Source organism: Apus apus, chromosome 1 (assembly GCF_020740795.1).
Source record: "Apus apus isolate bApuApu2 chromosome 1, bApuApu2.pri.cur, whole genome shotgun sequence".
In the NCBI taxonomy this organism is placed as follows: domain Eukaryota; kingdom Metazoa; phylum Chordata; class Aves; order Apodiformes; family Apodidae; genus Apus; species Apus apus.
Genome location: NC_067282.1, coordinates 161,199,703 through 161,224,571, shown reverse-complemented (window position 1 = coordinate 161,224,571; position 24,869 = coordinate 161,199,703). Strand labels below are relative to the sequence as shown.

The 24,869-nt window shown below is 37.6% G+C and overlaps 1 protein-coding gene across 1 annotated transcript in view; it reads right to left on the bottom strand.

The window, feature by feature from the left end:
* KITLG (KIT ligand) overlaps positions 1–24,869 on the bottom strand; it is a 54,418-nt gene that overhangs the window by 12,202 nt on the left and 17,347 nt on the right. Inside the window, exons 2-6 of the mRNA XM_051644036.1 lie at positions 17,317–17,430; positions 9,833–9,895; positions 5,004–5,183; positions 2,920–3,082; positions 1,928–2,023 (exon numbers count right to left, since the gene is read on the bottom strand). Coding sequence (XP_051499996.1) covers positions 1,928–2,023; positions 2,920–3,082; positions 5,004–5,183; positions 9,833–9,895; positions 17,317–17,430 — 616 coding nt within the window. The remainder of the gene's footprint in view (positions 1–1,927; positions 2,024–2,919; positions 3,083–5,003; positions 5,184–9,832; positions 9,896–17,316; positions 17,431–24,869) is intronic.

Below are 24,869 nucleotides of genomic sequence, written 5' to 3'. Positions count from 1 at the left end.
TCCAGTGTCCAAGTTAATGTAATTTAATCTGATTACGAGTTCAAACTGTCCACAGCCCCAGACATAAAGTCCTCATGTCATTTCTACATAAGGGTGTTAACTGATATCCAATTTTCCAATAAATTGCTTAAGAGAATGATAATAAGTTAAAACACACCTGTACAGCATATGGCCAGCCAATCAGTTTCTTTGACTGCATTATTTTAATTAGGCTTTTTTCCTACTTGATTACCACTTCCAGTTATAAAACAAGATTAATAAACCTGATCCTGTACTCCCCTCCACAGTATAGACACAGGTGCCACATGCTGCTGCACTGCCCAGTGTTCCTCCTATTACTGTACTGGATCAAACTCCTTTCATCTGAACTGCTCCTGTAATCTGTCTTTCTTTTGGGTCCTCAGTCCATTCTCATGGCTTCAGGCTGCTTAATATTCTTCCTCTAGCAGCAACAGCAAAAAATATCACATATTCAGATCTGAGAGAGACAGGAATGCACTCTTTAGTCCCCTCCTGGTGCCTCATAATTGGCCCTGGGCTCATCAGGTTATTTGTTGCCAGCTCTGTGACCTCTTGGCAAGGAATTTATGGCAGTGAGATCTCTCTTTTCCAGTAAGGCAGGCTGGCAGCCAGGAGTCAAAGGCAGTTTTTGTTCCAACCTTCTACTCAAGAGGGTTCTGCAGAATGATGACTTAAGACCTTCTCTTAATTAGAAAGCAATCAGGAAGGGCTTCAAATCTGATTGTAGCTGTGAGCCAACTAAGTGGTAGCTTGCACGGTGATAAAAACCTAGAGAATAACTACATTATACATTCCCAATAGAAGCAGGATGAGAAGAAAGCAGATCTTAGTAGTATCTGTCCCACCGTCAGGAGCTACCATTGTGCCCACCGGGCTACATCTGGCTGTCTCCTTGCCCATGTTTTTTTAAGCACAAAGAGCACAAGCCACAAATATCATCATACATTTAGATAACATTGATTCTTGTGAAATGAAAGCAGGAAATTGTAAAAGAGATACACATTGTCATCCTGATGTGTCCAGGGAACAGCAACAAGGGAAACAGCAACAGGGTTAGGCTTTAATCACCATTTCAGGAACCTCTAAGGAAAACCTCCTTCTTTTGCTCACATGGAAATTTCCAGAGAGTATTCACCTTGTTGTACATGATGTCACTAAAAGCTCCTGAAACTTCACTGTTTCTCCTAACCTCAGAGTCATATAGTCTGACTTTATGACAGAAAATGTTGAGGGTCTTGCAGCAACAATTCCAGGCCCTCTTATCTGTCAGTGGCCAGCCATGTAATACACTGACCAAGACAGATGAGAAACAAGGAGATGGTCATGCCAGAGAGAAGATTACAGCCTGCCAAAAGTGTACTGATTTTGTACTGGACCTTAACCAAAAGCATGCTGCCTGTGGAGCTGGCCTTACTACAACCGACAGCAAGCAAACATAAGGAGTGTCTTCAGGTTTGGTGTCAAGCTTGACAGTACTCTCAAAATGCAACGTACAGGCAACCTCTTTTTCCATGTGAGTAATTTGGGCCAGATTTTGGGCAGCTATTCTGGATCGCTTTGAGCAACTTCCTTTTCTGAGAGTTAAAATGAGGTGTCTGGGACAGACAAGTTTGCTGAGGCCATATGATAAGTGAGACCTCATGACAGCCAAAACTAAGAGATTTGCCCTCTCCAAGTTGTAGAGAGCTGTCACATCATTGTAACTTGATAGCATCTCTAAAATTTGATTAGATAAGTTCATTGCATTTTGGTATGACAGCTGAAAAACACATGGCACACCATCAGGCACAAGCAATTTTCCATTAATTTGCACAATTAATGACAATCTTTTCCTCTGAGCTCTCATAACAACCAGCTACCAGAACAAAATGGAGACACATATATTATTTCAATCACTTGTACTTACTGTTACTGCTAGTGTTACTGCCAATGCTGTCATTCCTAAGGGAGCTGGCAGCAACAGGAGGAAACAAAAATGTTTTTGTGACAGCGACTCTGGAATCTAAATAGAAAATGAGCATGTCAGCATTATGTAACTTAAAATACAGTTTCCTCTATATAAGACAATGGGCTATAGAGCTACTCTGATGTGGCTATAGGGCTGTTTTAAAACTCTGGCTACAGGGCTGTTTATAAAGTGGATTGAACCAAAAAAGGTGGTGTTATTAAGAGGCAGATGCGTCTACACTCTGAGCTGCTACTGAGTTCTGTTAAAGCAATTGCTTTAAACAAGTTCTTAGGTTATGGCATTGATCTACTTTTAGTTACTAGTAGTGTAACTATGCAACTGGCTATGTTGCCCTAATTAAAAAGCTAATAGCTGTCACTAGAGAGGGTAAAAGAAAAGAGAATACAAAACCTCCATTTACTGGAAGGATGAGAATGAACTGCAGGAACCTGGCTTGAGGTTTGTTAAATTTTTTAAATTAAGTAAACATGGTCTTTTCAGGAGGGGTGGGATGAATACTGAGGTGACTTGAAACTGCTGCAATTTACAATTTGCCCTAGCTTCCTGTCCTTTCAGTAGTGCCATCTTACACTCCTTTACTGCCTTAAAAAAGTTAAATAGAGCATTAATAGAAGATAAGAAGAAGAAAAATGTAAAAGGACAATCCAGGATATATTTGGGATTAAAAGAAACAGAGCAGAGTATTGTGAGGTTATTTGAATTACATTAAGGATCTGTGTCACTAGAAACAATGGCACTAGTTTTACTGCCAGATAGAACTTAATACTTAAGACCAGAAATAAAAGCATTGGTGTTGGTAGTAATTTCAACTGGCACTAAAAAGGAGACATGGAGATACAGCATCAGATCCTTCACATCTCTGAAATAAAAGGAAAATCATCCATTTACATCTACTTAGATTCTGTTTCCCAAAATGAGAGCCATCTTACCATTCTCTGGTGTTTCTACTGTTGAAGGCAGAATGCAGTCATTCTTATCCAATATGTCTGCAGATTCCTTGTAGACTTCAATGGTAGTATTAAAGTGCCTAAAAAAATCCTCAGGAATGAAATGACCTTCTTCATAAAGGTGACCATTTTCTTTTACAAAATCCTAGGGTGAAATATAGAACTCAGCTTGAAAGAACGTCAGGAGAGATGCTCATTTCAGCACCTCAACAGATGATAAAAATATCCAAAGATGAAACAAAATAGTTTAAATTTTTAACCTGCAGAAAACCAAATTTGCTGCATAAAATCTTCATAAAACATACAAGCCCTCTGACCTGAGAATTTCAAGTTAGCTTTGCAAATAGAAATAAATTATTAATTGAATTTTGTAAAGTTGCCAAGGAATTAAAGGCAGTCTCCCATACAATGCTGAAAATTAAGACTTTATTTTTGCTTTCCCTCATTAAAAAAATTACCTTCATTTCTCATTACTTTGCAGTGTTCCACATGATCCTTTTAATCTGAACATAGGAAGACAATGTAATCATAGCTATTGTCATGTGAGTACAGGGAACAGAATACAATAGTGGGGATATACTACTGTGCAGAAGCAGGCCGAGATCCCTGATAATGTACCTAAAAGTAAGAGCAGGACTATAAACAAGGAAGCCAAATTATTCTGAGTTTTAACAGACAAATGTGCTAGGCCAGACTAAACAAGACTGAAGTCCATGTCAAGGTCATTGACGGTTATATATATTTTTTTTTTAAGTTTTACCTGACTTACTTTTTCATAACAACTGTTCCTTATGTCAGAGTGTTGAATTTGGGCTGGGGTTACTCTGAACTTCCAAAAAGAAGGGCAGTGGTAAGAATATGGGTTAAATATGTACTAAAGAAAACTTCCTAGTTTTGGCTCCAAAATTATTTAATGCTGAAAGTACTAGACCTAAGATCATTCTTCTCTGCGGAAATTAATAGCTAGTTGTTTATCTGTATTACAGGATATTTAATTTTGCTTTATATAAAATTCTTCTTCCCCAACCACATCCCAACTGAGTGCTTTGACTCATCAGGACAAGAATAGAAAAAAAAATCCAACAACAACAACAAAACAAAAAGGAGATATATTGAAGATTGGACAGAATTCAGTTTGAAATGGAAAGGCAGTGAATGTTTAAATACTCTCAGAAATATCATGCCTATATATATCAGAAGGCTACAAAGTTATGCCACTTTAAAAGAAATTTAGTACTTTAGCCTGTTTGATTCATTCTTGATGTTAAAAGGGTGCAAGTACAACAGCTAAGGTCTTGAAAAAAAACCCCATGTATACAGCAGATGAAATTCTTGCCCTAAAGAACATGACGGATTTTGGCTATTTTGTTCTGTTCAAACAAAGAAATTAGTGATAAATAAATAAATTAGTGATAGAGTGTTTAGATCTGGGCAAGGAATTAGAAAGTTAATTTTCCCCCATCATTTTCATCCAAGAGAATCAGATGTCTCTTGAGTGAGACTCCTGGAATCCTTCCAGCTGCTGTTGGCATCCAGAAACACATGGAAACAGGCCGATGTGTCTTTGCTGTGTCTTTGTATAGAAAAGTTCATTGAGCCATGATGAAGCTTTCAGAGCCCCACACATTGACATATAAAAGAAGAGTATATTAACAGCTTCAGCCACAACATCTTTAATCTACATTAGGATCACTAGCAACATGATTAATTTAGGCTGGATGCACAAGGAAGATTTCTGCCTGTTTCAAACCAACCAGAATTAATTAATTATCTTTAAGGATGGTGATTACATTTTTGACTACTTAAATAACTGTATACAGGTCTTTGTATATACTGTAATTCCTTGTAAGCCATTTTTTGTTGAAACAGGAGATAAGGGCTAGCCAACATTAGCACAATGTATTCAGTGCATTTCTAAACAAAGAAAGATTTCAGATATACAGGAATAGAAATTATAACAAATCTAATGAAGCTGTGGAAATTTTTAAACTATTACTGAGTACTGTGCAACAGAAAGTTCAAATAGAAACATCCAGCATAAAAGCAGAAACTCTGTATTAGATTACCTTATTTTTGTCAAAAGCTAGACATGCCATAAGATCATTAATTATCCTTGTGAGATTATTGATGATTGAATAGTTGCTTAAAACATCAGACATATCTGAAATATCCGAAAACTTCTGGAGAAGATTATGTAGACTCTTTGAAAATTCAGGCACCATCAAATACAACCAACAGTGATTAGGCTGTCAGGGGATAAAAACAGAAACAAAGAGGAAGATTAAGTATCAGACTTTTGCAAAAACTGGTTAAGCAACAAAATGTGCAAAAGTAGATTGGATTGTTCTTTCTGATTTAAATTATCTTGAAAGTCTAAATTAAATTAAAATTCATCTTCTTTAGTGTGGCCAACTTTCTCTTCAGACCTTTTGGTAAAATTCTATTCTCACTGATACTGACATATTTATGGTTGCCTGTTAAGTGCCATCCCCTCATTAAATTCTTAATGAATGCTAAGTATCAGTCTGTTGAGAATTTGAGCCTTGGGATGTAAAACTATGAACACTCTTCCATGTTTCTACGCTTAACCTATTTTTATTTTTTTTAATAACTACTGCTTTAACAATTTTCTCCAGACTTTCTTTAAACTGATCGCGGTTTTCATTTTTTCATTACCCTACATGATTCTGTTAAACCCAAAGATCCTTGATTTAATTATTTTCTGAGAAAGGTTTCCGTAAACATTTTGCATTAATTCCATGTGTGCTTTTACCTACCTTTAAACTAGTTAGTTGAGTTAACTCCTCTTCAGCTTTTTCACTAAATGCTATTACTGACAAAAAATTCTAGACCTAGGTGTCTTTCTTTTCCTGTGTTTTTGCCAACAAAAGGGTTCTGCAGAGCCTGTCATGGTATCTGCCACATCTGTGCCATTGGATTAGAGTTCAAATCCTTTCACAGACACCTATGTCATTAGTTTGCAGACAAAGTTTGTACAGATGATCACCTGACTGAAACTTGGTAATTCATCTTGCTGCCTTACAGGGAGTCACTATCCTATTTTCCTTTTATTTACATAACAGTAGTCAGGTAAATAAAAAAGCCACCCAGCCCAGGAAAAAGCCTGACTTAATATGGTCATCAAAAATACATGTAATTCACTGGTCATGCTGCAACATGTACCTGGAAATCCCTTCCCAATAAATGCTGAATTTTTAATGGTAAATGTTATGGACATTTATTCCATATGTTAGGCTACTTTTTCAGTGGTTGAAAATGTCTCAGTATCATTACAGCCTGCCAGCTATGAAGATCTTGGCCCAGCAAAGCCTAAGTGCCCTCAGTATCACTAAAACAGAGGGGGCAGCATCCACTGAATCCATCCACTTCATCTTCTGCAATGCACAGTAATTATCTGGCAATGTATCTACCTTTAGACTTAATCCTTTAGATAGGTATCTACATTTAGATATCTACCTTTAGATATCTAGATACCTTTAGGTATCTACCTTCAGACTTTTGCCACTAAAGTGGCAAAATAATACTTTCTCAATGATGCAGGTGTTGTTCTGCCTTGATATGTAAAGGTTTCTGACAAGGAAAAAACCACTTCATGCTTTTGAAGACTAACCAGACTATTAGGCTTCCAAGCTTAGGGAACTGAACATAAATAGATTGTTAAAAGTCATCTGACTTTTCACTTTTGTTTACAGCTCTTTCCACACTGATAACAAATGGCAAGTCTGTATTATCACCTTCTGTAATTACCTCAACAATGACTTAAAAAGAATGAAACAAAAAAGTGAAATGGGTGGTGCTTGGCTTGATTCTCTGCTTCTCCCTTAGTCTTTCAAGGAGAAGAGAGGCAGAAGCAAATAAATCAGAGGCAGCTTGTTGATACACACTCTGTTCAAGCAGCATGTGTTGTGCCATCTCCCACTGCCCTCACAAGACAGACAATGCATTTTCCTATACCCTCTTATAGGGACACAGACACAGAACTTCCGTGCTTCCCTGAACTGCAATCCTGGAAACCCTTTTCCTCTGAGGTTTCGTGGGAGTGCATTCTACTCTGGCAGGGACTAGCAAAAGCTTGCCACTTTTCCTAGAGAGCATTTGGTGATTCCAGCAGGGAATCTATTTTGCCGCTCCCGCGGTTTAGCACGTATGTGGGAGTCTCCTCTGACTGAACTGTTCTGACCTACAAAGCTGTATTTCTTGAGAGCTTCAAGTTATCTTCTCAGTAACATCAAGCTGTGCAATCATTTGCTATCTCAATGCCGACCAAACAGAGGGATTAAATTATCAAAATTGAGAAACGTGATGTTATTTGTAAGGAGAAATGGAGGTTTAACTCTGTTTTTTTGTGTAAACTTTGACCAAGATTTATGTTTTAGGGCAGCTGCATACCTGATTTCCCTTGTACTTGCATGTAGTCCTAATTTAACTTTTTCTTTCTACATCTATCTAAAAGTTTAAAGTTTATCTCATGTTCTGAGTTCAGCCCCCGCTGCTGTCATATTTGCCTTTTAACCTTCAGGTTAGACTACACAGTTCACTCTATGTGAGACTACTTTTAAAGCCACTCAGATGCCTTGAGCTAGTGCATAATGCAACAACCCTTCTGGTTAATGGATCGGGTCAGTCTGTTCCCGTTACGTGCACTACACTAGCTTCCCATCTGCTTTGCGTTCACCCTGCCTTCCTACCTCTAGTCATCTACATTTGAGAGTTGCCACCTTGAGTACATTTCCCACTTTAGGCATTCAGTGAAGATCGAAATGTATTGAAAAAAAATAATTGCAGAGCACCATTTAAATCATTTTCAGAGCTGAACAAAGAACACTCACTCAAAGCTGGGTCTTCCCAGCTTGCAGGGACCTTGCAGAACCCAGAGCAAAACCTAGTTATTCAGCTAGCCTTTGTTGAGGTATGTGTAAAACAACCTGAAATCCCCTGAGAGGAATTTGTCTAAGTGGAATGTGAATACCTCTGAATACTTCCTTCTGCAAAGGCTTGTGGCCAAGAGCTGCACCCTTCATCCCCACGACTGAAAGTGCCATACAAGCAAAGGGAATATGGAAATACTGGCTCTGAACTTCTCTTCCTCCTATTTATTTCTTGGCTGCTCATTGTAAAAGTAAACTGGATCTAAGTTTCTGGATATGATGCAGCAAGGTGACATGGCATTTAAACTGTAGAAAAGAAACTGCATACTGGCAGCCAAAACTGAACCATGGAGTGACATAAGAGTTAAGCAGTGAGAACAACCAGGCCTCATTGCTCAAGCAGGCTCCCTGGCATTCTCTGAGCTGCAGTGCCAACCTCCTCAGGAGTGTAGCAGAGAGAACAATCCCTTATCCAGCCCAGCTCTCCCCCATCAGCTGCTGTGCTTATCCTGGAGGCTGAGGATCAGCACTCAGGCTACAGCTATCCATCACAGACATGAATCTCACCACATCAGGCACCAAAATAGAATTTCAAAACACTCTGCAGCCAGGGGATGGTAGCAGCCAGTCTCACTTCCTTTTTCTCTGGAAATGGGCTATCTTCAGAAATGGAAATTTTTCCATTAGTTTTAATTATATTATGTAGGATATAGCACCCAACTTCCATAGCATTTATTCTGCAGAGTTTTTCTGTCTAAGGAATCAAGTTTAAACTGGATTTTATAAAGTACTCTAGTCTTAGTAGAAGCCTTGAGCTTCCAACAAAACTCCTAAGAGTGCTGCCAGATCTGCCATACTTCATAACCTCAAAGCTCAGGGCCTTTCACTATCTCACAGCCTCCTTTTCCTCCAACCATCTTCTTAATTTGTGTTGTTCAGGACTGAGAGAATGTTACTTCTGGCATCATTCTCCAATATCAATAGGGAATATTGCCAGATTTGCTACAATGTTGTAGGATAGGATGCACTTTTATATGTGTATCATATACAAAGTGGATTTTCATACTGAAAACTCCGTACAGACACAAACACAGCTTCTTACATCCAGCAGATGATTTCCAACTTCTGATATGTGTACAATGATTCCCTCTGAATACAGTAAAAGTATTGTTCAGTTTAACTGACAAACTAGTCCTTTTCCTACTTTTTTTCTTTCATTAAAAATATAGCACAGTATAGCATTCAGCATAATACCTGCTTTCACCTTTTCTCCTTCTTTCCCTCTTGTTGCAGTGTGTGCAACAACCAAGAGAGCATTCTCAATGCTTTATTCTTAATCTATTGATTTTTTAATTAAGAAAAGACATCAAAACAACTTTATAGAATAAGCAATAAGATAATACAGCAAAGTTGTAAATACAAAATGTTATAAAATATTAAAGGAGGTCGATTATGTTTATTTGAAAGTATCACTATATAGTAACTATGGGATTATACAGAAAGATTAGTTCAAAGCATGTCTGAATGAAATAATGGCCTCACTTCCTACTGGTTTGTTTAGTTACTGACACTATCATTTGCCGAACTTAGGGTTCACTTCATTGGCTACTCAGTATTTATTGTGCTTTAATGGTGTGTCCACTGGCTTAAATGAGAAAGACATACTACAGTAAACTTCAAAGTACCATTAGAAAGAAACTAGTTGTTTAAGAAAGCAACAATTTTCAACTGACATGATGAAATAATATTACAGTTTGACTTTTTCCAAATAAAGTGTTAGTAAAATTAATAGGAAGAAATATTTTAATAAGATTCTTCTAACTAAAAAAGTTTTAAGAATCTCTCTACATTTCTTCTATATGAGTACTTGTGAAGCAGATGAGAAATGAAATAACTGTCATTTAACTGTATCCTACTAAACTATAGGACTAGGTCTAAAATGCTACAGCCATGACTGGTTCCAGTGGGCTATTTTATTGGGATTAACTTGAAGTGGTTGTACATACCAGACTATCCATCTTCGGGACATATTTAAGGGTTATCATATAATCATTTGGGAGATTTCCAACCTACAATAAACAGATAATAAAAATGTTATCACTGACTACACAAAGTAAGTCTTAATTTCCATCACTGTATTCAACAAAATCTATCAAACGTTCAACACAAATTTTCAGTAACCTACCAGGGGCAAAAGCTTATTACACACTCAGGTTTCCGTGCAACTGCTACTGACTCTTATCGGCTCACAAGTAAAGCGTATTTCCACACCCCGGTAACGTTCCCCAAACATGTTCAATCCTATCAATTCCCAGCTGAATTAAAGTCAGTAATATGGTGAGAAGTGATCTGAAGTTATTAATTACTGCAGAAACACATGTTTACAGGACAATTTGTATGTAACCCCAACCACCCTGAACAGTGGAACATTAAGCCTTTTCCCTTCAAATAAATTCCAACTTCAGCAAGCATTTTGAACCTACAGAAATACTTGCCTGTCTTGTCCTTAGTTAGGTACCAGGACAGAAAAACACTTGAGCACAACTTCAGTTTTGAAGCTGTGCCTCTTACTAATGATGAGCAATATAATTATATCACAGCAATGTCCTGGGGCAAAGGAGAGCTTCCGCACATGTAAGCTGAGCACAGCTCTGCAGGTGTGGATGAGTATGGGGTGTGGAATAAGGTTCTCACTGAATCATACAATAAAACTTCCCACAGACCGTATCCAACACTACTGTTAGACATGGTTGATCATCTGGGGAATGTGTTGAGTAGGGAGATGAAGAAGGAGATGCTGCCATGACAAACAATTTCTTGAAGTACTTTTTGAAAAGGTTTAACAATACTATTATTCTCAGTGATAGGGTAAATTGATATTGTTTTGTATCAGTGAAATATTCAATTGATATTTCTCATCCTGGTTTTAATTTCATTTAGCGCAGAGACTATAAGTACACGCGTAATTCCCTTAGAGAACCAGAATCTGTACTTTGTTCAGCAAAGCATTTCTACTTCTTAGGGTTAATGATAATTCTGGTATGGCTTCTGATTCTGCTGCTATAGCAACCGCACAGGATTTTTTTTTTTTTTTTTCTGTGCAGCTTCTAGGTAATATTTGGTTGATACAACAGAATGTTTTGTTCATTAAATTTTTCTTTCAATTCAAAATAAAAAAAAGAAATTTCAAAATGTTACGGTTCTAGAAAGGATCAAGGACAATACTTACGCAGAGTCAGTCCCTAATAAATTCCTAACATTGTTTTTACTTACAGTGTGGTCTGAACCACAGTCCTTCAGTTCAGTGACATCTACGTTTCTCCCACAGCATAAAACCCCCAAATTTTATACAAATGATCCTGATAATTTCCTTTCTGTAGATCAATTTTCTTTTTTCTTTTAATACCTATGCATTCCCAAAGCAGCAGCTGAAAATGTGATGCTAAAATCCTATCAATTTCTATTTACTTGGCCTTTTGGGGAATAGATTTAAGATACAACAAATAGTGGAAAATATCGAAGTACATTTATTCTTTCTTTAGAGCATTTGATTTATTTTAAATCCTCACCCACATTTTTTGGTATCTTTTTTTTCCTCTAAAAACACCCTGACATCGTGACATATAAATAGGTAATCCAGTTTCTTTTCCAGTTTGCTTCGCGTGCCTAGAGAGGTAGAATTAGTAGCACTTCAAGCAGCAAAGATAGTGAAGATGCCACTGTATGTGCAAAGTTTCCCGTACTCACTGTAGAGGGACTCAACACTTAGCAATGTCAGCAAAAGCACCGTTCTTTAAGAAAGGTCACTGGAAGATTAAATTTGTTCTGAATCAGTGAACACTACAAGCATTTATATGCATTATGTATACAATCTACTTTACTGGCATCAGATCCTGTCAAGTACTTTTCAAGCACAGTTAAAAAAATGTAACTGCCCAAGAGCTCTTATAGCTTCTCAAACAAAGCCAGAGAATACAGCTCAGCCTCAGATATTTTTCTCCTTGACAGACTGTGAATCAGAAAAGATATTTTTGAATTTACTACTAAAAATGAAGATCATTGGGGGGAGGGTGTCAAACTCAAAATATATGCCCTGCCTCAAGACGAAACAACTTGTTAAAGTCTTATTGATTAAACTCCACATGCCAGATGCTCTGCTGATGGTAAATGATGGAGCTTAGTCAAAGCCAGGGAGCTATATTTGAGTCCCAGTTGGACTTCCCAACTCACGCATGGAAAATAGGGTAGAGCCCCCAGAGTAAGAGTGAAGGATATATTTGTACTAAATCTGTGCATTTTGTACTGTCTTGCTTTCCTAAAATGGATCTTGAAATTTTCTTGAAGACTAGCAACCAAGACTACTATCCAAAAAAAACCAGCTTCCTTTTCAACTGCTGAAATGATGCTGAAAGTCGTGAAAGGGCTCTCAGTACCTGCTCTGTGCCGGATGCCTGGCTGCTGCTGCTGCTCCCAAGAAGGAGTCACACAAGGCAGAGGACAACAGGGCTCTGAGATGCCTGAGCAAAGGGGGATGGAAAGGGACTGTCCCTTGAAAATTTCAGAGTCGCAGAATGCCTTTTTTTTCTTTTGTTCCTGTACTCAACTTCTTAAACACAGTGACAAATCTGGGGGCAATGAAACACCTGCCTGCATGACTTTCTTTGGTTTAGACAAAACAGTTTTGATTATTATAGAGAACATTAACTGTTAATCTTGGAAAGTAATGTATAGAACTAAAATAACCCTGCATTCCAATTAAAATGCCACAAAATATTTCTCTGATTTAGTGAGTGACTGTGGCTGTAGAAATGCTATCAAGCTCTCAGAAGTGAAGAACAAGGAATCTAGACTTATGTCTTTAAATCTGTATGAAACCAACATTCTCAGTTGTAACAAAATCTCAGACGGGAATGTGAGATTCCTTTTGACATACAGAGGTCTGAATACAGCACTGTTAACATTGCAGAACCCAAATATCATTTCAAAATTTCATTATGGTCACACAGACAGGGGGATGAAAAAGGGATGTTGTAAAAGCAATTTGGGTTCCAAAAACTATCCTTTCATTACAATAGCAGAACAGAAATGAAATGACCTGTCTCTGCAGTCAAGTGCATTGAAATGAGGGCTATTGGTCTTGGAAATTCTCTTTCTTGTGACTGTTTTAAAAATTTTAAGGAGACAAACATAGACACATATTTATTATTTTTTTAATACACAGATCAAAGATAAAATAAGTCCTTAAAGTAAAACATTACCATTTACAATTGTCAGTGATTTCTTTTTACTCTGAGGCATATGATGGGAAAATCGTATTTTCCTTTTGGTTGCCACTTCTACCTCCCACTTCTCTCTTCCTCCTTCCCCTTTCCTATTTAATGCCTTTGCACCTCCCTTCTTTGCATCTTTGGCATTTCTTTTCCGGCAGGAGCTTCCACTTTCTGTCCATCATCTCTGCAATCTACTCTATCTCATGTGCTAATGAAGCAGTTAATAAAACCCTCATCATTTGGCTTAAGACAACATGCTAACAATTTCCCTTCACACTTCTTACAGCCACAGTGGCAGATTATTTGCAGGATAACAACACTGGATTGTTTTTTTATAACCCTTTCACTCAGGAGACTTAGATCCATTTAAAAATAAATATAAAATGCTGCCAAGAGTACACATTTACAGCAAAGATGCAAAATGCAAAGTGTTTGAAACATCATGTCTCAAGCAAGCAACCTGGTCGGCAAATGCTGACTATTGTTTAGGCTTCCAACATTCAAGGAAAAAAAAAAACAAAACTTAATTTAGATAAATACATCCTGGAAGAAGACTTCATGTCTTAGACTTCATTAATGGATGAAATAAAGTATGTGGTATATTCTATACATAATCAGTGAAAATTCTACTTATATGCAGCTTTGTTGTTCCTATTTAACACACTTGTACACAACAGATTCTTAATTCTTATACAAAATCAGAGTCACAATTACAGCAATGCAGCTTTCTGCTTACTTACTGTGCTGAAAAGAACAATGGGGACAGGCTTTATTGACAGGTGCTGCAATTACAGTTTCATAATACAGAACAATTGTTCATCAAGTAATGTGTTTCCCTCCAGACATCTTCATTAAAAGAGAAGCAGGAGTTCAAGTTATTAGTAATGCAGAAGGAATACTCTCTATACTTTCGTTCCCTATAGGTATGAAATTACGCTCTTTTAAAGTTCTCATTATTAAAAACAAACAAACAAAAAATGATTGTTCAAGTGATTTTTTGAAATAATTTTACTTAGGACACATTTTTCATATGACACAATTATAAAGAATTCAATAAATTTATTTGCACAGAACATATAAGTAATTTATGTATTAACAGGTACCAGTCTGGCTTGGTCTTAGGTTGATTAATGCTCAGGCACCTTAATGTTACTGAATCTGCTCTTTCTTTCTGATTCTAGCTTCTGGTAGGAGTCTAGTATGAAGCTAGTGAAAATCCAGATTAATGCCACTGAAACCATGTCACACCGTACATCTGTCCTCAATTTAGTAGTCAACACAAAGTTGATTAGGCAAATGACCCACATTTTCAGGCTCTGCACAGTATGCCTTATTTATTCTCCAGTAGTTTAGGCTTAGTAGATGTCTCTGGTCCATATATATGTGTGTGTGTATATATACACACACACACACACACACACATATATATATTAAATAGCGTATAGTCAGTTTAACTGAAACCAAGAGTTCCTGTGCTAAATTTAAGATATGAAACTTATTTCCATTGCTTATTCTTAAGTGGCTTTTCAGAAATTATTTCCGTATTAAAAATCTATGCAAATGTTAACGCAGACAAAACAGTGATACAGACTTTCTTCAAAACATTCCCAGATGCACAACTTAAAACAGAGAGAATCCAGGTGTCTAGGCTTTGTACGTCTCTGTTATTCCTCCAAATCAAAATACCTTTGAACTTGCTAGTTAACTTCACCCCATTTTTTGCATTTGGTAGAGAGATCTGGAAGGTATGTGTTTAAGTGCGGAGAAGCACTGTACAGCATCCTCACTGAGGAGCAGCTGGAGAACCTCAGCCCTACCCCAGTCTGCTTAAGCTTGGCAGCAGCAGAAACATTGCTCAGGTAGGCGTCATGCCTAGGGGACACAGGAGGGAACTATCAACCACGCTACATGTGTGGGGATGTGGAGGAGTGGTGGGGCTATGGAAACATAGTGCTACAGAGAAATGTGCAAGAATTGCACTTGCTGGACTAGTCAAGAGGAAGATGTAGGAACACGATGTAGGAACACGATGTAGGAACACGATGTAGGAAGATGTAGGACACAAAAAGTCACAGTCAAATGAAAGACTAACTTAATTTTTATGACATTAGGGATTTTCATTATTTATCTCAAAAGCAAAGTGGGATTGCTCAAGCTGCATGCAAATTTTTGTAATCTGCATTTGTACATTCTGGAAGTTTAAATTGTACTAAAGGGAAAGTTGAAGTGTTTGTTCTGAGGATACATAATTGACAAGAAGTTATTGGTAACCCTGTCCTAGACAGTTCCTCCAGCCCTCACAGGAGCTTTGTCATTCTGTCGTGCTTTCAACAAGTTTAAATAAAAGTTTAATACTCTTTCAAGAGATGAAATATTATCTTGAATACATGGCAATACTTTCAAATGCTACCTAAAGGGACTAATCATAAAATCATAGAATCATAGAATCCTAGGGGTTGGAAGGGACCTCGAAAGATCATCTAGTCCAACCCCCCTGCCAGAGCAGGGTCACCTAGAGTACATCACACAGGAAGGCGTCCAGGCGGGTTTTGAATGTCTCCAGAGAAGGAGACTCCACAACCTCTCTGGGCAGCCTGTTCCAGTGCTCTGTCACTCTCACAGTAAAAATTTTTTTTCTGATATTCACCTTAAACCTCCTGTGCTCCAATTTGTATCCATTACTCCTTGTCCTATCACTGGTCATCACTGAAAAAAGCTTAACTCCATCTTCTTGACACTCACCCTTTACGTATTTGTAAACATTGATGAGGTCACCCCTCAGTCTCCTTTTCTCCAAACTAAAGAGACCCAGCTCCCTCAGCCTTTCCTCATAAGGGAGATGTTCCACTCCCTTAATCATCTTTGTGGCTCTGCGCTGGACTCTTTCAAGCAGTTCCCTGTCCTTCTTGAACTGAGGGGCCCAGAACTGGACACAATACTCCAGATGCGGCCTCACCAATGCAGAATAGAGGGGGAGGAGAACCTCTCTTGACCTACTAACCACACCCTTTCTAATACACCCCAGGATGCCGTTGGCCTTCTTGGCCACAAGGGCACATTGCTGGCTCATGGTCATCCTCCTGTCTACCAGGACCCCCAGATCCCTTTCACCTACACTGCTCTCCAGCAGGTCAGCCCCCAACCTGTACAGGTGCATGACATTTTTCTTCCCCAAATGCAAAACTCTACACTTGCCCTTGTTAAACTTCATCAGGTTCTTCCCCACCCAAGTCTCCAGCCTGTCTAAGTCTCTGTGAAGCACTAATCATTTGAGTAGGACTATAGAATGTGCATATAATAATGCCCACAGAAAACAAGAACACTGCACTGGCAGCAAATGCAAGGGACTCCAAGTGTTTGATACTATTAATACTGGTATTGCAACTATTTTTCTATAATTAAGCTATAATTTTCAGCTGAAGTCAACAAGTATATAAAGGTGTGCTTGTTAAGTGTTCAATATATATTATTTGTTAAAAACTTTGGTGTTAGATCCTGCACTATTGAAAGTTAGCATAATCACTGAGTTCACTGGAGTTAAATACCAGCTGATTTCACACAAGGAGATGCAGGTTTTCAGGTTAATGAAGTGTTCAGTTAATTAATAGCTAAAAGGTACTTAAATGAGTTCAGTTATTCTACGAATTCGTGAGTCCTTCAGACTTGAACTTCTAGGCATAGCGAGTAGACAAAGAGACATGATGAGTGTAACCCTCTCACACCTAAAAGCTGTAAGAGCCCTTCAATTGTTATTACTGTGACTGCTACAAGGATGTCTAATATCATGCTATTTTTATATATGGCACAAGTTTCCCATATACCTAAGGAAAAAACTTTTGCTTCATTTCAGTTGTGTTTGCTGCCAGTCTACTCCCCACAAATCAGTAACACAAAGACAAATCTTTCATCTGCATGGGAAGTAATCTGATCCCAGAAAATATTTGAGGAAAGTAAGATTTTTGAAATTTTTTTTGGTTTTCAGAGGGTGGAAAACACATCTGTACATATACTCCAGCTTGGTCAAGAAGGTTATCTCTTCAGTGAACTCTGAAACTATTCTCCACTCTCTGCAACAAAGGTTTTGGTTTTGATCAAGTGACAGATGTTGACAGATTTGTTTATTTATTATCAACTTTGCTAACTTTGCTTAAAAATGTAAGTGCTATTAGCCACTGATTATTGTTTAACATAAAGAATAATTTAAAATAAAAGCTACTTACCAATTTTGCAATGTCATTTACATCATCTGTCACTGGATTCCCGCAGGAACTCTGGGCTTTGACAATAGGATTAAGTAGGAGTAGTTGAAGACAAAAGCAAGTGATAATCCAAGTCTATTTAGTAAATAAAAAAAAAAGAAGAAAAAAAGAAACCCTGAGTAAGCAATCTCCAAACATTAATTAACAAGATATTTTATTAATGTTTCTCATACACAAAGGCTAGATGCAACAATACTCTTCACCCTTCATGAAGACATATCACTATAGTGTAATCTTCATGGCAGGGATCCAGAGAAATGCACTTAATTGATATTTTCTGGAAGCATGTACCTTTTGAGTAATACAGGAAAACCTGGTATTGAGTCATCAGATTACTTGTGCAGGATCCTGCTTAGGTGAATTTCTGCAAGTTTTACAGATACAAAAGAAGAGCAGGAGACAAACTTTGCCATATTCTTCCTCACCAACACAAAGCTAACTGAACACTTGACATTCATCCAATAAGGTAGCTGATAAGCCTGTGCCTCTAATGTGACACTGGACAGTAAGGAACAAAACGATACCAGACCACAAAAGGAGAAAGCCCATAATCACAGCCATTACATTTGAGTACTTAAACTGTAAGCTAAAACACAACTGGACTCTGCCCAAATACTGAGATCTCAAGCAGCAATACAACACATTTTCTCTAAGTGACGTGCCCTGGCCTCTCAGGAGTAGCAGCTTGGCTTTGGCAGTACATTCTCCTCCTAAATCCTATTAGGAACAGCAATGCAATGTACTCACACAGGCTTGTGAGACAGCCAGAAAAGCACCAGCTAACTAGCTGTGATGCACCTGGGTGTCTCCTTGGCTACACTGCCTGAACTTCCTCGCCTTCTGTTGTTCCTTGTGCTTTGCTGGTTTCCCACAGAGCCCTGTGCCAAGTTTAAGCTGAAGATCTTTATTTCCAGAATGTTAAAGCATTTAAGTTATGGATAATCAAAAGTAGCCTTGGGTTGTGAAGCTTCTTGTGCCAGCTGACTGAAGCTGTCAGCAGGAGCTGATGATGTTGTACATTTATTGCAAGTATGGAATTTGCCTGTGCAGGCTCCCAAGCCTCCATGAGGGCAGGGCTAAGACCAGAATTTGCTTTTGCACAAGCTAAGATGCACCTCAGTCCTGTTTGTTCCCTCGTGTAGGTAGAGAGCTCCTGTCTCCAGCCTTGCTTTCAAACGCTATCCAACCTTTCAATTTAAGACCAAAGCAAATCAAACAACATAGACGAAGCTCTCTAAGAAAGCCAAGAGAAAAAAAATCTCAGGTTCAAAAGATTAAGTAGCATTATAGTAACTTAAAGGGGCTAAGAAAGCTTGATGATAACAATCACTCCAGGAGCTACATAAACATGACAGAACAGTGCTTGGCACTTTCCCTAGAGCTGTTAAATGACACGTATATCTCTCTCTTGTATCTTATATCTCTTAAATCTTATATGTATCTTACATCTCAAGTAAAACTGGTCATTTGCTTTCTTAGAATATGGCTTCCTGGTTCATTTAGGCAAAACCAGTGTGGGCTGCTGCTGGAAAAGGCAATCTAGCCTCCTCCCTCTGCCTCTTGCATTGCCCCTGATGAGATGGTTTAGCTAGCTGTACAAGGCAGACAACTTCAATTCTTGTTTTCCTGTGCTATTTTTAAGCTTTCTGATCCAGGTAACTGAGACAGTGCTGCTCTACAGATGGGACAAGCCAGGACTGCCTGTTTCAGTGGAGCCTGCACTCAGCTCTCCCTAAACTGTACCATCAAACACCACAGCAATGGGTAGATTTACACACAAAGAAATTGAAAATATTCTAAGCAAAGAACACATTCGACGTGCAGCATGCCTTTTGAGGATGCCTCTTGCTTTAACATAAGTAGCATTTAGAAATACTTTTAATAAAATATTTGTACAAATAATTATTGAGGATAATTACCTGTGTTAAGAATGGAGAATCAGTACCTAACAGTCTCTCTTACAGAACCTCTGCATCGTACACAATACCAAGCTTTGCAATTCTGCATATATGAACACAGCAAGCTCTGGGGCGATGCAGTGAAGATGCTCCTAATCTCTGAAAATAATTTTGAGAGCTCCTTGCAGTGCATAAGAGCTCAAAGTTGTTTTAGAACTACCTTTAAGTTGACAGAGAAACATTTTTATCTCCTCACTTAAGCTCCAGAATCACAGAGGAAACCAAGGGGGACCTCAAGTTAACCAATTATTTCCCCACCACAATTTTTGGATCAAAAATGTTATTAAAAAGGTGAAATTAATGACAGCCAGCTCACAAATGAATTAACTATACTGCTTTCAAGAAAAAAAAAAAAAGGAAAAAAAAAAGGAAAAAGTAGTTCTACCTCCAGAGTTTAACAGTACACTAGCAGTTACACTGACGGGGGTTCAGTGATGTTTCCCTGATGTGTTCTTTGGAGATGGAGACCACACCAGAAACTGCCAATTTCTTTATTGTGTTCCTCAGTACTGAGTAGTATGCAAAAGAAGATGGGATTTTTTCACTTACTTGTGTCACTGACATAGAACAATGTTTACCTAACAGTCTAATGATCAAAAAAGCAGCAAAACTCTTCAACTAGAAATATATATTTTTTTTTTGGCAGAGTAAAATTAATAAAAGCAGCAGCATACTCAAAAAAACCCAAACAACACAGAACTCTGATGCATCTTGTCAATTATCACATTGCTGCATTAAAGACAACCCATACATTAACCTTAAAAATAACTACGCATTTTATAATTATACAAATCAGTAAGAATACACCTTTTTCCTATGTAACTAGTGGGATTTAAAGTAATTTTTATAAGGGCTATTAAAAACAAATGCTCTCCAAATTTTGAGATTATTTGAGGTTTTTCTTGCTTATTTGTTCCTTGTGTTCTCCAACAGGAACTGAAAAACTGCAAAATACTGCTAGTTTCAGCATGCCTATTATTCCAAATATTTTAATTATTTGCACTTACAGAATATTTATATGACACATGCCTACAGGCACATTGTATGTAAGGACTGTACAGATCAAAGAGGTAAGCTATTTTTGTGTTATTTACTAATGACCAAACCTGCTGTTTGAGCAAAATGTGAATAGACTGAATTAAATCAAGGACAGAACAAAAGTGAGCCTTAAACAACAGCTTTATAAACAGAGATTCCAGTTTTACACTTTACTAAGCATAAATGAAAGTTACCAACACAGCACTAATAACAGATTTCCATACATAATTACTTCTAAGCTAAAATGGGATTTTCAAAGCTGGCCACAGGATTTAATCACACATCATCTACTAGCATTAAATTTAAGATATATTGCAGACAGGAGGTAGGCTTGTATACCAAAGGGCCTTTTCCTATTTTTGTCTCAAAAATTATTAATTAGTTTTTATATTCTGAAATGTTTGAAATACCAAATAGTTGCTTTAGAGAAAAGAGAAAAAATATATATATATTGGAAAGGATAACTCAAATTCAGGATTCAAAGTATACACTTTTGATCATTCTGTAGAAGATTTTTATTATTGCCTATATGCCACAATCTATAGTTTCAGGTAACAGCATTTTAGAGGCTTAGGTAGTGATTCAATGTGTTGAAGGCCATCCTTTCAGTTGTAAATCAACAACTTTTTCATTTATGTTCTTCATTTACAATCTGGAACATTGACATATGCTGTTGAATGAGCACTTTAGCATCTTTTTCACAGTATGCTATGAAAGATACTCAGTCACTTTTCAATGTTCAGCTAATTCCTTAAGTGGGAAGCAGCAAGGGGAATACCACATTGCTAAATAAGCAAAACACTGGAAAGTCTGAACATTTCCAAATATCTAGTTTGTACTGCTAACAATCCTAATAATAAAAAGAGAGGAATCATCCAAGAAAAACTGCCAATAATAAAACACACAAAAAAAAACATTAAGCAGAGGGAGAGGTAGGAACTGCACAGACTAATGGGTTCTTCATTATAGAACTTCCTGGATTCAACTCATGTTAGCCATGGAATTTTTCAGCCCAGTTTCTTGAGCAAATAATCTAATTAACCACAGCTAAGACACGGCTACAGTAGGGTTAGCTGTCAAAATGGAACAATATTTACCCTGGGTCAGGCTTCCCAAATTTAGTTTTCACTTCTACTAATGCTGGAGTAGGAACATCTCACAACATTGGCTCCTCAGGCAGTGTTGGCATGCTGCTTTGCACAGGAACAGCATGTGAACTTCTGCCATAGACAATTTTTTTTGGTCAGTGACGGGTAGCTAACTTAGCATTCGTAAGTATGCCTTAAAAAGCCTTTTGTAAGAAGAGTCAGAGAAAACAAAAATAGCAAGAAAAGATATTTCTTGCCTTCTTTCTTTCTTTCTTTCTTTCTTTTTTTTTTTTATTTTTAGCCACAAAACATCCAGAAGCATAAAAGCACTGTATTTATTTCATGTGTTTAATCTGTTTAGTAATTAAGCTGTGACAGAGATTGTCAAAGTCATGGAAGAATTGTCTCAACCAATTAAGAAATTTACTGTCAGCGTGGAAAACTCTTAAATTGAAAGATGAGCATTTATACAGAATATAATCCAATTCCTACTTTCACACTATTCAGCGATACCTTCACCCATTCAAATGACAGCACTAACTTCAGTACTCTAAATGGCTGTGCCTAGATACTGCTTAAATGCTAAAAAGAGTGAGTGAGGTATGGAAAAAATAGTCACACACCCATGACCACCTAGTTCTGGAAGCAGTGAATTATTTTGGCAAGGACATTTGGAACTGGAGAGGTCTCTACATACTCTCAGGTACACAGGAGATCCACTGCTTGATCCCTGAATAGTAAGTCATTGAAGTGTTTAGGCCAGTGTGTAGCCATCACTGTCTTTCAAAAGATTGGCACTAGTCTCACCAAATACAACAGTGTGTCAACTAGGGTGCCCACTAATGAGTGACAGACCTGGGTTAAATTTCCTCTAACCAACTAATGGGAGTCAGGATCTGTTCCTCTGATATCTACCTCCTAACTACCACTCCAGGGTCTTTCCCACCTGTGATGGGTTCCTAGCCAGAAGGGGCAAAATGGGGGTACACTGGTATTCCTGACCTTTATTTTTCAGAACATTTATGAAATTTACACTGGCAAGCCATTAGGTAGGGGAAAGAAGGGGAAAAAAAAAACCAAAAAACAAAAACCCCAAAAAACACACACAAAAAGACATGTTCATTACACAGGCGTCAGAACATTTATGTGTATCCTCATCTCACACATGCTCCTCCATCTGGGCACTCTAACTTCTGGGAACCTCCCCAGTCAACATGTGAGATTTCTTCAACAACTTTTTGGCAGTCCGCTGAACAAAATGGAGGCAAACTCCAGCTCAGTGAGTCAGCCTGCTGGGGTGAGACACCTAAAAATCTCTGGATCACGCCCTAAATGCTTTGTTTTGATTACAAAAAGCAGATGCATACTTTTCTAGTGACTGATACTATTCTTCATTTTTTTTTAACAATGATGTGTAGTTGGGAGAATTATTATAAAAGTAAACAAAATTCAGGGAGTATCAGAGTGATTTATTTGGATTCTGATTTAAACACAGACTGCAGAAATGCTGGTCACTCTTTTCCAGAGTAAGTTTTGCAGTGCTTTAGACATGAAATATTTGAACACGTATTTCATTATTTACAAAATGCAGAATACTCTTCTGCCCAGTTCTGCATTTAATATCTAAAAGACATAATACAGCGGTACTTCCCAGGGTAAAGGGGAAGGAAATTAATAAGTTATTATTACAAACATAAGCAAGCAAAGGAGCCATTGCCCCCATACATTCAAATGAACTCAATAGGCAATCGCTTTAACAGCTGTTTGATCTTTTTGTGGCAATTCTGTATGCCTTTTCATTATGTTCCCAAACATAAAACCTATTCCCCTTAACTTTGCTTTCCCATGAGGGACTTCTGGACTGCCTAATGACAACTGACAAGAACAAAATTTGTCAGCTAATTGTCCATTTGGTGGCAGAATTTTAAAGTAGCATTTGCTGCACTCCCAACATCCATATGTGCAAAGGAAAAGCCAATTGCTGCATACAGATGCAGCAGATCTTGTTCCCTTCTAAGGTACACTGCCAGTGAATCAGCAATATCTCTGTTCAGGTCAGTGGATAAAAATAGTCCCAAACCTGTTAAATGCTAATGCAGAGCTACTCTTTTTTCACTACTTTTTCTTCAGTTGGAAGGTGCAACCATTCTCTAATGCTGCCAACTTATGCACATCTTTTTCCTGAGACAAATTTAAAACTCACGGTCTTACTCTGCTGAGAAAATGATGAAATACATTAATCTTTCCCACCAGTCAGATCTTGGGAAAAGTAGGAAGATGATTATGCCAACTTAATCTCATGCAACCTCAGGCCAATTGCTATCATCCTCTGCCCCTTCCAGCTCTCCTCGCAGAAAGAAAAGCAGCAGCCTGCTCCAGAAATTGTGTTACTCTTGCACTTAGTAAAGGTCCAACCAAACTCCTGCTGGGTTCAGTTTGTGTGTTTCAGCTGAAACCAGGATGAATACGATAAGCAAGGAGTGTAAATTGATACAAAGTTTGACTTGCAAATCAATGTAATCCAGGTATTTTGTAATTATGTTCAATAAACTACAAAATAGTGTTTTAATGTGTAAATTACTGCATGTATTTTCCACCCCTGTAAGGATACAAATGTAAAGTATTTGGCTGATCTAAATATGTTGGCTTTGGCTCTTTAAAAATGTTATCTGTTCCATAATAAATTTTGTCCACTTTTTAATCTCACTTGACAATCAGGTATTCAGGCAGTTTCCATGCATCCTAAATCTGCCCTGGATGACAGCCAGTTCATTTAGTTCCCAAATACTGGGAAGGGAAGTTACCAAGAAACACATAATTATATATGGATGTTGCCTCTGGAGCTTGTGTTAATGGCTTTCAAATAAATATTTACTGATAATCGTCCATCAGGTGGCATTCTAGTTCTGCAATGAACCAGCAGTTTTAGGGACAAAAATGTTTCAATTGAAAGAAAGTAAAAATTTTTTAAAAGCATGTATCTTGAAAGAAATCTTCCTGTTAAGTCATCATCAGATATTGTTAAGACCTTCAGAGGTCCTGCACTTAGCACAATCTTTTTAGGGCATATGTATTGACAAGAGATATTTTTTTGCCCCTCCTTGTAAAGTTCTGCTACAATTATCCAAGACTGGTACTGAAATTTTACACTTTTCTATCCCACTTTAGAGTAATAATGACTCTATTTACTTGTTCTGTTAATGAAGCCATTGAGATACAAAATACCTACACAATCAAAATAGAAATAAGGAAAAGACCAGACTTCAGTTGACGCAACAAAACCTCCCACAAATTCCAGAGAGGAAGTTGCTGCTTTTTTTTTTTTTACTTTTTTTTTCCCTTCTTTGCCTCTTGGGAACTTACCAAAGTTTTCTAGTAAAGGCATTTTTAAGTAATTGAAAGGGGAAGGCAAAGTAAGATAGAAGATTAT